Source organism: Bos grunniens, chromosome 8, assembly GCF_055505025.1.
Source record: "Bos grunniens cultivar Pamir isolate PY7600 chromosome 8, Bosgru_T2T1.0, whole genome shotgun sequence".
NCBI classification, from domain to species: Eukaryota; Metazoa; Chordata; class Mammalia; order Artiodactyla; family Bovidae; genus Bos; species Bos grunniens.
This window is the reverse complement of record NC_141172.1, coordinates 68775881-68790187: the sequence shown is the minus strand read 5'-3', so window position 1 is coordinate 68790187 and position 14307 is coordinate 68775881. Positions and strand designations below refer to the sequence as shown.

Sequence of the window (14307 nt, the reverse complement as noted above, 5' to 3'; positions counted from 1 at the left end):
TGGCAAGGGATCAAACTGTAGCCCCTGGCAGGGAAAGTGCCAAGTCTTAACCCCTGGACCTCCAGGGAATTCCCTTTCTGTTTTAATTTAAAGTTTTATCTTTTTTTTATGTGTGGTAAGAACATGAGATCTACCCTCTGAACAGATTTTGAAGTGTACAATACAGTGTCATCAACCACAGGCACAGACTTGTACAATGGATCTCTAGCACTTATTCATCTCATGCAATTCATACTTTGCACCTATTGAACAGCAACCCCCCATTTCCCTCTTCCCTCTGCCCCTGGCCACCACCTTTCTGCTTTCTGCTTCTATGAGCTTGACTGTTTTAGATACCTCGTGTAGACTGAAGGCTTCCCAGGTGGTGCTAACGGTAAAGAAGCCACCTGCCAATGCAGGAGATGTAAAGAGACGTGGGTTTGATCCCTCGGTCAGGAAGATCCCCTGGAGGAAGGCATGGCAACCCACTCCAGTATTCTTGCCTGGAGAATCCCCATGGACAGAGGAGCCTGGCAGGCTACAATCCATGGGGTCCCAAAGAGTCAGACATGGTGGAAATGATTCAGCACACATACACACACACACAACCTTACTACATACCTATGGTATACTCAATTTCTCGCCTCCCCAAATGACTACTTCACAGCTTCTCTGTTCCCAGACTTTCTATAATCCCTCTTCACTGATGATCTTGCCTCTGATTTACTGAGAAAATAAAAGTAACCAGAATCCAATTTCCTCATTCTTCATCACATCTCTCATGCCCTAACATCCAAACCTGTATCATCCACCGATCAAAGTCTAGGTCCTACACTTTTGCTCTGGATCCTGTCCCCTTCCACCTTCCCAGAGTCTTGGCTCTTGCAATAAACCCCTTTCTTCTCTCTGACATCTATGCCTCCCTTGCCACTGGATCACTTCCATCAGCCTGCAGACACGCCTCACTGTCATCCTTCTTTTTAAAAATTTAAAAAGAAATAAATCTCTTGACTCTTCCTTCCCATTTAGTAACAGCCACTCTGCATCTTAGCTGTCCTTCACACTACAGTTTCTCCTTTTATCATCTTTCATAACTATCTTCAGTTCCTCACCTCCCATCTCTTCACCACCTGTTCCAGTCAAACATCGTCCTTTCTACTCCACTGACACTGGTCTTGCCAAGATAACAGAGATCTCCATGTTGTCAAGTCACGTTGCCACATCTGTGTCCTTGTCTTGCTCTGCCTTTCAGTAGCATTCAACATAGTTGATCAGTTTCTCCTCCTTGACACATTTTCTGTGTCAGCTTTCATGATACCTTCATTTCAGGTGGTTCCTTGTCTCCCTGGCTACAGTCTCCTTTGCTAGATCCTCCTCTCCTCTCAGTGTTAGTATGTTCTAGAGTTCACTCATGAGACCTCTTTTCTTCCCCAAGTCTAATCTCTCCATGAATCATCTCATTATTCTGCGATGAATTTAAGGGCCACCTTCAGTCCTTGGGATTCAATGACTTCAAAATTCATATATCCATCCTGACCTCTCCTCCAAACTCCTAACTCTGACTTAGATACTTGTTTGACTTCAAGAGGCATTTCAAACGTAACATGTCCAAAACAGAACCCTCAGGATCCCCCTTCAAACAGTCTCCTCTGCAAGTCTTCTCCGTGGCCTTAAATGGCTCTGTTCATCCAGTTGCCCAAGCCAAAACCCCAAGTCCTCCTCCATTTCTCTTTCCCTACCCTCTCCTCCCTGCCCTACTGTCCAGTCCACCAGCAAGACCCACTGATGCTCCCCAAAAATACTTCCCCAGTCCACCTGCTGGCTTTTGTCTCCATTGCTACCATTCTAGTCCCTAAGCCATCATCTTGCCATTTACCACTGCAGTAGCCTCCTGTCTGGCTTCCTGCCAACCATTCACTCTCCATCCAGCCATCAAGACCACTTTTAACAGTGTAAACCAGAGCATATCACTGTCCTGGCTAAAAAATACCCTCCAGTGGTTCTGCATTGCACTTGGAATAAAACCCCAGCCTCACCCAAGTCTGCAAAGCCTTCTGTAGCCAGAACCCCATCCATCTCGCCAACCCCGTCACTCTTCTGGCTTGCCTCTAGTCACGTGGCACTTTTTCTCTTGCTCAAACCCTCACTCCATCAGCTTCATGTGACATCATGTGATGAAGTAGTCACACATCAGTCACATGAAGGCCTTTTAGAGGTTGTTTCCCCTTCTTAGAAAGCTTACTCCCTCCACGTCATGTCCAGCTCTTTGCAGGGTTAAGCAATGCATGCATTGCACAAGGGCCCCCAGGTGAGAAAGCGGGGCGTGTTGTTGTTGTTGTTTAGTTGCTAAGTCTTGTCTAACTCTTTCCTGACTCTATGGACCGTAGCCCACCAGGTTCCCCTGTCTGTGGGATTTCCAGGCAACAATACTGGAGTGAGTTGCCATTTCCTTCTCCAGAGGATCTTCCCAACCCAGGGATCAAACCCGTGTCTGCTGTATCGGCAGGCGGATTCTTTATCACTGAGCCACCAGGGAAGCTCTTACTCCCTCCAACCCCACTCTATTTTATTTTGTTCATAGCACTAATCCCACGTTGGCATTTCCTTGGTTTTTGTTGTTTAGTTTGTGTGTGTGTGTGTGTGTGTGTGTGTGTGTGTGTGTGTCTTACCTAGAGTAAAATCTTCCTGAAAATATGGGTCACACTGTCTTGTTCTCTGCTGAACTCCCAGTACCTATAACAGCTTCTGGCCCATAACAGGTGTTTAGAAAATGTTTGTTGAAGGGATGAATGAATCTGAGCATTCCTTGCGATTGGTACAGCTCCTGACATGGATATACTAAGCTCACGTATTTGCTGAATTAATGGACAGGTTGCTCCAACTCTGTGTGTGAGCTTCTTGAAAACAGAAGCCCTATTTCCTTTCTTTCTTCCCCAGCTCCTGGCATGATTCTAGGGACTTCCAGATGCTGGGTAAATATGCTTGCTTGATTGATTGTTCTTCATAAAGGGAAAGCCAAACTATTAAGCTGCCAACCTAATAGACCAGTTCTCTGAGAATCAGCATGTGACACAAGAGGAAAGTCATAAGAATAGGGCTGAATCAAGTAGAAAGCTCCAGGGGTGGGTCAGCCACTGTTGGCTGGAATTGAGGTAAAAGGAGTGTCTGCACCTTGTAGATTTCCTATCCGAATTCTAGCCACGACACTACACTTGTTTCTGGTGAATATGTTACAGGATGCAGCCTACATCCTGGTGATGGTGGACCCCGATGCCCCCAGCAGGTCTTCTCCCAAAGCTCGATTCTGGAGACATTGGCTGGTGTCAGATATCAAGGTAAGCAGTGCCAGAAGGCACTTTCAGACTCAGCGGGCACTGGGGCCAAAAGATGGTCATTCTCAGCTCTCACTTGGGTTCTCAGCTCTCATTTGGGAGGGTCAGGGACCCTGCTGAGCCAGGACTTCTGTGTCAGGTCGCCCCCAGCACCCAGCTGTCACAGCCTTGCACACGTTTTCTAATAATTTCAGAAAATATCCCCGCATCAGTGATACATAGGTAAGCAGGTTCTCGGGATAAGTAGGGGTGGAGCCCCAGTTTGTACTGTTTTCCTGCTTTCTGTATTGTAAGGACTCCCACTGTCACCAGTTTCAAGTTACAGTGATTTTATAACTGAATCGAAAATTTTCTGAAACTGTAGCAATGGCTTCAGCACACCACTGCCAGGGGCCTGGGTTTAGGGGGGCACCAGGTGATTCTATGTGGTCCTCATGGCAGGGGACTCCTGCAGGATCTGCTCCTGACGGGCCAAGGGGCATGGAGGGGGCCTGGTGATCCATCTCTTTTTCTTCATACGGAAACAAATGACCTTCCCTTATTTTCCCTTTTGTCATCAGCCATAATTAGAAAGGTGCTTGGCTCCGCCTTTCCAGAGTTGGTCTGAGGAACACAAATCCGGTGGCTTGTTAAAGGGGCATTAGATGAAAAAACCAAAACCAGAAAGGCTCTATTTCCAGGCAAGTTTTGGAGACTCTGGGTTAAACTGCATTAATCCCATTCCTCACTGAAGGGCTTTTTAGAGCTTTTAATATCCTGGTATGCGTTATATAACATGCATCTATTTTCCCATCTCACTTGACTGTTGAATCTTTTGTTCACAAGCACGTGGCAATGCACTAGGGGAAAATCCACACTATCATCAGACATCCATGTATTTCTGCCTGGAAAGCCTGCCGATGGCGTTTGCATCACGTGTGCAAAGGCATCAGCCTCGTAAGATGGTGGGAACCCAGACCTAGAAAGACTAAGTCTGGATCCAGCCTGGTTCCCAACTCAGTGATCTCCTCCATGTCGTGGAGACCCTCAACGGCATTTCATCTTTATCCGTAAGATGGGAACCATGTTAACTCTTCTGTAGAGTTGTCATGATCCTCCAATGAGAGCGTGTACTAAGAGCAGTCTCTAAAACACAGCACATACCACAAATATAGGGACTTCGTATTTTTCCTTCTAGAGCTGTGGGGCAGAGGGAGGGGTATCTGTCTGAACTAGCTGTTGACTCTCCTGGTCAAGGCAGGGCTTTTATAACCGCTGGAGTGGGGAGGTGGTGGGAGGGTTACCCTGGCAACCAACCTCCGCCCAGTGACCACAGATCCTTCGCAGGATGCTCAGGGGGACAGCCAGTTCTCAGGGGCAGCCCCCGTGACAATCTAGGTAGTGGCTCCCTCCAGGGAGACTTGCAACAGTGGCTTCCAGAACAGAACACAAGCAGGGCTGAAGAAGGAGGGCAGAAGCAGTGCTCCCACACCCTCCCCTGGCCAAGCCCTGCTCTCCAAGAACCTTGGAAACACCATAAACCTGTGAAAGGGAAGAGCAAGGGGAGATTCCTGCCATCAGGGGAGGGAGGGAAGCTGAGAGCACGAAAGGGAAAGATACTGGATCCTGCCTCAAACTAGAGCAGAGGCTTTGTGTACTCAGGACTCCCCAGCAGCCACGAGGGGGTGAAACTCTCAAGAAAAGACCATCACACTGGTCATCATATTTACAGTCTGCGCCCCACGCATAGGGCTGCCTGTAAGAAGGTTCTGTGGGCAACTCTGAGGCCCGATTTCAGAAGCTGGAATGTAACAGAATGTGATAATGCATGCATGTTCAGTGGTATCCAACTCTTTGCGACCCCATGGACTATAGTCCTCCAGTCTCCTCTCTCCATGGGATTCTCCAGGCAAGAATACTGGAGTGGGTTGCCATGTCCTCTTCCAGGGTATCTTCCTAACCCAGGGATCAAACCCATGTCTCCTGCATCTCCTGCGTTGGTTCTTTATCCACTAAGCCACATTTCAGAGTAGAAGGCTCCTTAGGGTCATGAGGTTGCCTCTTTTCCAAGCCTGAAGTCTCCTCCTGCCCACTCCTCTCCCCCAGTACAGGACAGGACAGTTTTTTCACACCAGCCTTGTGGTGCAAATGTGGTTTCAGCCCTTACAGCCCAGCTTAGAAGCAGAACAGGTGGCAGGTGGCAGCTGGCCGGCGGGACCGCTAAGCCATAGACTTACCAGGGCCACCTGCCCGGGTACAGCCCTCAGCCCTCTCTCTCGGGCTGGAGGAAGCTTGGGTTTCCGCTGCATTGTCACCCACTTGCCCAGATGCAAGGGTCCAGCAGGAAGCAGCAGCTCTCCCCAGTTATGTCCACTCAGCCTGACCACCGGCCCCCGTGTTCCGCCAGCTGCACAGCTGGTATAAAAACCAGACTGGGGTAGGTCTCAGGCCGTGGATCTCAGCCAAAAGAAAAGAGGGCGCTGATCAAACTCAGAAGCACTTCCTGTGTGTTCCGCTACAGCTGAGTCGGTCCCCAACATTAAAGCACATTTAGATCAGCTAGCAAGCTTGTTAAAATGCAGATTCCTGGGCACCCCTTGGGTCAGGAGGGAACAGGACATCCACACTCCACAGGCATCCAGGAGGGGTTTAGCAGCTGGAAGGAAGACTGCAGAGCTCAGTGTCAGAATGCCCAGGTCCTTAATATCACCCATTTGTGCAGCAATTTGCAAGTGAAAAGCTCTTTTAGAACTTCCTATTTGTTCAGTTCCTGGGTCAGGAAGATCCCCTGGAGGAGGAAATGCCAACCCACTCTGGTATTCTTGCCTGGAAAATCCCATGAACAGAGGAGCCTGTTGGACTACAGTCCATGGGGTCAAAAGCGTCAGATATGACTGAGCGACTAACACTTTCACTACTGTTTTTCTCCATTGATCCTTTCAATCACTTTGTGAACCAGACATTGTCCCCATTTTACAGATGGGGAAACAAAGGCTGCAGAGAGGAAATGATTCCAGTCTCTCAGCTATGAGTGGTAGAGATGGGTCTTCAATCCTGGTACCTCAGCTCCAAACCACCATCCCACATCTCTTGCATCAACTCGACTGTGGCCAAAGGCGTGTCACCATGCCCTCCCTGTATAATGGGAAACAATCTCTGTGGTTCCCTTGTCATCCTGGGGCCCTGTTTCTGGTTACGTTTTACAAGTGGATGCTTCCAGGGACCTTCCTGAGGGAATGCTGTCTTGGTAAATAGAACACTCCTGATAAGGATCTTGAACCCCATAAAGTAAACCCTACGTGTTATCATAACCCTCAGTAACAAGTGGCGTCAGCAATAAGGCATGCCAAAAAGTCACTGCAGATACAGAAAGACAGTAGCTCTGTGATTCACAATGACCACAGAGGCAAACTTGGTGGCACCTAGGCTGGCCTCATTAATAGGGCATGAGTGTGTTCCAAGTCACTTCAGTCATGTCTGACTCTTTGTGACCCTGTGGACTGTAGCTTGCCAAGCTCCTGTGTCCATGGAATTCGCCTAGCAAGAACACTGGAGCGGGTTGCCATGCCCTCCTCCAGCGGATCCTCCTGACCCAGGCTGCGTCTCTTATGTCTCCTGCATTGGCAGGCAAGTTCTTTACCACTAGCGCCTCCTGTGGGACTCAGACCTAATTAGGTGGTGGGCTGCACCATGGCCATGGGAGCCCCTCAGGAGAGAGAATTTTTTGGACTGTCTGTCCAGGTTGAAACAAGATATAAACCACTTCTTAGGAATACGTGAAATATCAGCAGCCCCTCCAATGAGAGGCTGGTGGGATCTGGGACAGAGTAGGATAAAGCTTCAGTCCTTAAAGAAAAACTAGGAGCTAGAGAGAAGTCCATCAGAAAGGACTAGGCATTCACGGTACTCTTTGTTCATTCAACGCATATGGATTGGCCATTATTTGCTATGGCCTAGGGTTTCAGGGCGAGAAATCTGGAGCCAGACTTGTGGTTTGAATTTGAATCCACAAGTGTTAGCTTTGTGATTTTTGTGTGGAGGCTGTGGTGCAGGGAGGCACATGTTCTTCAACCTGTGTTTTCACTTGCTCTCTTATAAACTGGGGATCCTGAATGTTCCTACCTCACACTGTTGTTTGTTGCTGTTGTTTAGCCACTAAGTCGTGTCTGACTCTTTTGCGACCCCATGGACTGTAGCCCACGAGGCTCCTCTGTCCATAGGATTTCCTAGACAAGAATACTGGAGTGGGTTGCCATTTCCTTCTCCAGAGGATCTTCTCAACCCAGGGACGGGATCCACATCTCCTGCTTTGACAGGCAGATTCTTTACCCCTGAGCCACCAGGGAAGCCCCCACATTGTAAACGACAGGTTTACTTACTTAAGGGTGCTTAGAACAGGACCCAGAACTCTGTATAATATGTTGCTGTGAGGTTATCATGATTGCTCCAAGTCAGGCCCTATACTAGCCCCGGGGTTGCACACGCAAACAAAACAGGGGGCCTCCCTGTCATCAGAGGGTTTCTACTCTAGAGAGACAGAGAAAGGAGGCTGCAGTGGGGTTACCAGGGCCTCCAGAAGTTGGCTGGGTTCAGAACTCCCTATACCTGTGGGTTCCCATTTGCTCAGGGATAACACTAGACTTTAGTCCCCAAACCTGGCCAGACCTGGGCAGGCAGGGACTGATACATAAATTGTACTGTCTTTCTGAGTCCCCTGTTTGAAAAACCTCTCATTGAGTGAAAAATATTTCCAACAGACTGTTGATACATAACATCCTTTCTCTTCCACAGTGCTACATCCCTAGCTTTTCCTTTAAGATGCTTTTAGTTTTAACTCAATCTAATTAATAATCTTTGTGCTCAAGCCTAATTAAGGTATTAATTAATTTGCATCATTCATTTCAGAAAGAAATGCTTATTGGTGGTTCATCTTCTATTTGTCTCCGAAATTAGTGCTCAGGGCTTTTCAGGCAGATACTTTCATTAGGTTTATTTTTATTGTTAATGGGAATATTGAACACAGGGAGATGGTATGTTAATACTTTCCACAAAGACTATCATGACTGGTGACAAAGAACACAAGAACAATTAAGGAGGCAAGGGTGCCTTTCTTCTTCCAAAAGAGAAAATCTTCCTAGAAACTGTCAATGATTCTAAAATTTGTCCTGAAAATCTTTTTTGTTTTAAGAAAGAAAAGGAAATGGCAAGTTCATGTTTCCCTTTCATTCAGTGCCCTCAACCTTTGGCAGCTGTAAGTGCAAGCAATTCTGGGCTGAATTGAAAGGACTTTAAGGGTTCATTACTCTGTCTACATTTCTATAGAATCGAATTTTTCCATAATGAGAGATGCTTTTTTTTTTTTTTTAAGGACCTCTTAGTGTGTTTGGTGAATAAGATAAATGGGAAACCCAACAAACAGAGCTGGGATCATAGATAGCCCCTTGCTTTCCAATTAGGTGCTTAGCATGTGTCAGGACTCCTCTGTTGGAGTTATTGGTCCAGCTCCTGAGAAATCTGAGGCAAGTTACTTGACCTCTCTGATACTGTGGCTTCTTGTCTGTAAAGCTGAAACAAATCCTTCCTCTTCAGGATAGAGACAGGAAAAGGAAAATTACATATGCAAAGAGGTGAAGCCTCCCTAGAGAAAGGCACTATATAAAGCGGCAGATTCATCTTTGTTCCTAATCAACTGAGCAGTAGATTCTGTAAAAAGTTTAATATATATATAATTATATAATCTAATTTTCTATACGCTCAGAAACCAGCTAATGGTAATAAAAAGAAGAATAAATGATCTCTATCGGGCCCTCAAGTTCAGGTGAAGAGGTCAAACCAAGAAAATAGGATTCATTCATTGTTTCTTTATTTAGACCTGTATTTTTAGTTCTGTTGCTACTATTTGTGCACTTGTCCATGTATGCTTTGCCCTGCCCCATGAGGGTCCATTTTAAGTAATAAATACCTGCAAAGCTTGGCTTATGCTCCCTAAGAGCATGTCGGTTTGGATCTAGGAGCCCTAAAGAGCATTTGGTGATGCGGACAATGCAGAGGCCCTGGTTATAAATCAGATGTGTACATGGCCACCATGAGGGAGGCAAGAAAGAGCCTGCACTTTGGGGTCAGATGAATTGGGGGAGGCTCCATGCACTGCCACTTCTAGTTGGGAATCTCTGAGCTTCAGTTTCTCTGTCCTTAAAATGGGCATGACAATAATATCTATTTCCCAGTGTTTGATGAGTTTAAGTTTCATAACATAGAACAGAAGAGTAGGACCTCCATCAATGTGACTCTCTCCGCCACCACTCCCAACTTCGAGATCTGACCACAGCTGCTACTTATGATGTAGCAACTTCCCTTAGGCTGTTGGGCTCCTGTTTTGCAAAGTAAGAATTCTAGGCAACACCCCAACACACAAACCATGTGGTAAAAGCAGCTCATCCTTTCACCTCTCAGTCTAGATGGGTCCAGGCCCAGCCTGGAGGTACCAAACTGACCCAAGCTTGCTTTGGTGGAGGAAGTAATTGAGGGGAAGGATGTCTGTCCCATCATTCGTGTGCACTAAGTTGCTTCAGTCGTGTCCAACTCTTTGCGACCCCATGGACTGTAGCCCACCAGGCTCCTCTGTCCATGGAACCCTCTAGGCAAGCATACTGGAATGGGTTGCCATGCCCTCCTCCAGCAGATCTTCCTGACTCAGGGATTGAACCCGTGTCTCTTATGTCTCCTGCATCAGCAGATGGGTTCTTTACCACTAGTACCACCTGGAAAGCCCGTCTGGTCATTCAGCCTCTGGGAATTGCCCTGTGACCCTCCTGGACCAGACCAGGGGCTCCTGGAGTCATCACAGACCACAGCCTGCATACGGGCCTTGGCTGCAAGCATCAGTCAGGGCTACAATGTGCCTCCCACGGGCAGGGCTACACTTCATTCCCAATACTTCCTACTTTCTATTTATTATTTTTTGTGCCTTGCAGCATGCAAGATCTTAGTTCCCCCACCAGGGATCATACCTGTGCCCCCTGCATTGCGAGGACAGTCTTAGCCACTGGACCACCAGAGAAGTTCCCCCACTTTTATTTTTAACATGTCCCAGCACCCTTCACCGTTTCCTTATCGTTCACCATCCCCACTTGGCTGTCATTGTCCCACCACAGGGACGCCTCGCTTCCCATTCAAAATAATTTAAATAAACTGTTGCTACAAAGTGGAATATTATCTTCTGATGAATGTTTTTAAAGCCCTTAAGGTTTTCATGGTAATTTGTGGTGTAAAATTATTTGGAGATAAGAGCCAAATTAACTCTTGGATGCCGAGGTCGCTGTGTCCTGTTATCCATGTGGGCACTGTTTAAATATAATCAGCCCTCAGACTAATGCAGCATAATTGTTCATTTGAAATAGCTTTTTTTACTCCATTCAATGAGTCATTAAAATATTCAAGGGATAATGCAGTGAATTGGAAATGAATTTATCATATTATCCCATACATACTGTAGTGCTTCAGGTAACTAAGGAGAAAGGGGGAGAGGGAGGGAGAGAGAACGTGGATACAATGTGCACAGGCAGGAAGGGGGCCAGGATATGCGGGGATATGGGAAACAAAGCTTTTGGGGTGCTTTATGGCAAGTGTGTATAGAGAGGCTGACCAGGAGGGGTGGCAAAAAAGGGAAACGCTGTCCTTTGAAGAGCGCACTGACTCTCTCTCTCTCTGCACTCTGAGAATCTGTGCTCCACCACAGCTCCGCTGTTAACTTATTTTTATCAAATATGTTTATATCAGAAAGTCGTTATGGAAACCAATTCTGCCATCCAGGAGAATTCCTGGATCAGGCAGAAAACTCTTTCTTTCTCTCTCTTTCTCTCCTTTTCTCTCTGTCTCTCTCTCTCTCTCATACACACACACACACCACTCGCGCACGCACACACATTTATAGACACCCCAAAGGGAACAGCAGTCTTGCTCACCCAATTCTGAACTCAGCTCTGACACAGTCAGAGGGTGGCACCCTGGCTCCCCTTCGTGGGCAGAGCTGTAAAGTGGCTGAGACTGAGACCAGCTGTCCAACCTCACCCCTTGCCCTGACCTTGGGAACCTGGGCTGTGGCTTTAATTCCTCATGGTCCCCCAGACCCAGAACCCCCACCCCAAGCACATGCACTAAGGAGAGACAAGAGGGTGCCGGGGGCAATGTATTTGACGGGGCAGTTCTTCCTCAACCAAGGGAAGGTCCCATGGGTGTGTGTGGCTTGTACTGCACCTGGAATACCATCTTCTGTTCTGGTCACAGCATTTCAAGAAAGACAATGAGCAACACATGAACAAAGCAGCCACAGGGACAAGGCTGTGTAGAAACCAGGAAAGCAGGGCTGGCTGGCCTGCCAGAACCCCTAAGGGCAGCCAAGAGGACTGACTTTAAGAAGTCTTTAAAGATTTCTTTTAAAATTGGAAAAACTCTATTTGGAAAACAACAGGGAGGCCTGCTCTCCTCTTCTGGGGAGAATTAGAACCAGTGGGTAAAATTTACATGGACATCAGTTTGGGTGCCATGTAAGAAAACACTTCCTAAGAATTTGAACTGCTTAAGAACTGAGCACATACTCCACAGAGGAGGGAGTACTTAGCACGGAAAGTACTTATTCACCAGTGACTCAGGAATGGTCCCCAGCACAGGAGGTAGACCAGATGATCGGTTAGATATACCCTTTGACATCCATAGTGTTTCTACCTACCATATTTCCCTTCCTGGTTAAAGATACTCTTCTTAGAGCTTATACCCTTATATTAACAATGACAATAATAATTTTAAAAGGAAGAATAAATGGAAAGAGAAAAAAGAAAGAGAAGAGGAAGAATGAAAAGAAACAAAACATTTATACATTAGCATGTTGTGCTGGGCACTGTGCTTCATGAATTTCTCATTTCATCCTCACAAAAGCCCCAGATGAAGGTAATCTAAACCAGAAAATTAAGATCTAGAGGGGTTAAGCAGTTGTCCAAGATCTAGCTGGTGAGCAACTGACTGGGATTTGAACCCAGAGCAGGCATGTATAATCATGATGCCACAGTAGGTCTCCAGAGTTTAGGTAGATTCTACCCCTTGCTACCCATGCCCAACAAAGGTCCGTATAATCAAAGATATGGTTTTTCCAGTAATCATGTATGCATGTGAGCGTTGGACCATAAAGAAGACTGAGTGCTGAAGAACTGATGTGTTAGAATTGTGGTGCTGGAGAAGACTTTTGAGAGCCCCTTAGACAGCAAGGAAACCAAACCAGTCAACCCTAAAGGAAATCAACCCTAAATATTCCTTGGAAGGACTGATGCTGAAGCTGAAGCTCCAATACTTTGGCCACCTGATGCGAAAAGCCAACTCATTGGATAAGATTCTGATGCTGGGAAAGATTGAGGGCAGGAAGAGAAGGGTGTGACAGAGGATGAGATGGTTAGATAGCATCACTGACTCAATGGATATGAATTTTGAACAAACTCTAGGAGATAATGAAGGACAGGGGAGCCTGGTGTGCTGCAGTTCATGTGGTTGCAAACAGTCGGACACAACTTAACAACTGACTGAAGTGACCCAAGCCTGGATTCTGTGACAGCTTTTGTCAGGACCAGGTGTGGCGGCTGAGAGGAAGTGGTGCTGGTATGAAGGGTGCAATTTGAGCTTCCTGGCCTCCTGCCCTTTACCTCCATTCTTGGCCATGCCCACCTCAACCATAGTGCAGCCCTGACCTGGGCCTTAGAGCAGGGGCCTGGGAGACAGCTTCTCCAACTTACTGTGAGCAAATGATTCCCCACCCTGAGTCTATTTCCTCAACTGTAAAAGAGGACATTAGCAAAACTTTAAAAAAAAACAAAAAGGAATTTCATAAGCCACATAGTTGTTGTTTAGTTACTAAGTCATGTCCAACTCTTTTACAACCCCCTGGACTCTAGCCCACCAGTCTCCTCTGTCCATGGGATTTCCTAGGCAAGAATACTGGGTGGGCAGCCATTTCCTTCTCCAGGGGATCTTCCTGACCTAGGGATCAAACCCACATCTCCTGTACTGCAGGTGGATTCTTTACCATTGAGCCACCTGGGAAGCCCGAGACACATAGGCATGTATGAAAAAAAAAATCATTAAAAAAAAATAAGATGAATACACTGGCATCAAACCACAAGAATGTTGTTGTGAAGACATAATGAGATAAAATGTGTAAAGTACCCAGCACCCAGCATTAGATGCTACCTATTTGCTATTTCGCTACTCCTTCCATCTACTATCTCCCTAACTCCTCTACTGGAAGCTTAGACAATTGAGCCTTTGATGGTAAGGAGCTTACATCACTTCCAAGAGGCAGGTCAGAGCCTGCCAGGAGAATGAGCTGCTCTCATGGTTACCACTTAAAAGACCCTAAGGGAAAAAGCCACCACAGACATAGGACTTAATCAGGAGGTGTTGGGACCAACTCTTTAACCTGGCCTGTGCTCAGCACTGCAGCTATTAAAAAATAATAATGTAAGACCTACAGAAGATAGATAGATAATTTGATGAATTTAACATTGTGATGAATTTAAACATTGGATGAATTTAAAATGTGTTTTTTCTGTTCCCCAGTTGGAAAGACAGGGCTAATGTGTAGGAAACAGAGAGTAGAACTCATGGGATATTAGCATCAACTCTAACTGGGCCCTTTAGATTCAGATGGCTTTGAGAGTTCAGATCGCTCTCCCCTCTGCAGTGAGGTAACGCCTCCTCCTTCAAGGCTCAGCTCAAATGTCACCTCCACTGAAAGGCTCTCTCTGAGGCCTCCAGACTGAGTTAGTCAGTCCTGCCCTGAACTCCTACTACACTGAGTCAAACCTCTGTTAGTGTCTTTATCACATGGTTTGTTATTATTTATGAGTCTCTTTTCTCTCTTAGACCACGAGTTCCTGGAGGGTAGAATTGTGTCTTATATCCTGAGCATTTAGCACAGTGCCGGGAACACAGAAGACCCTCAATCAGTGTTGAATGGATCAGTGAATGAAGG

The 14307-nt window shown here is 46.6% G+C and overlaps 1 protein-coding gene across 23 annotated transcripts in view; it reads left to right on the top strand.

Moving 5' to 3' along the window:
* Positions 1–14307, top strand: part of PEBP4 (phosphatidylethanolamine binding protein 4) — a 244866-nt gene that overhangs the window by 126459 nt on the left and 104100 nt on the right. For 20 of the 23 annotated variants that reach the window (XM_086416258.1, XM_086416272.1, XM_086416268.1 and 17 more), the window contains exon 4: positions 3216–3314. The exons of the other annotated variants lie outside the window; for them this stretch is intronic. In XM_086416258.1, the coding sequence (XP_086272384.1) occupies positions 3216–3314 (99 nt within the window). The remainder of the gene's footprint in view (positions 1–3215; positions 3315–14307) is intronic. 23 annotated transcript variants of the gene reach the window in all.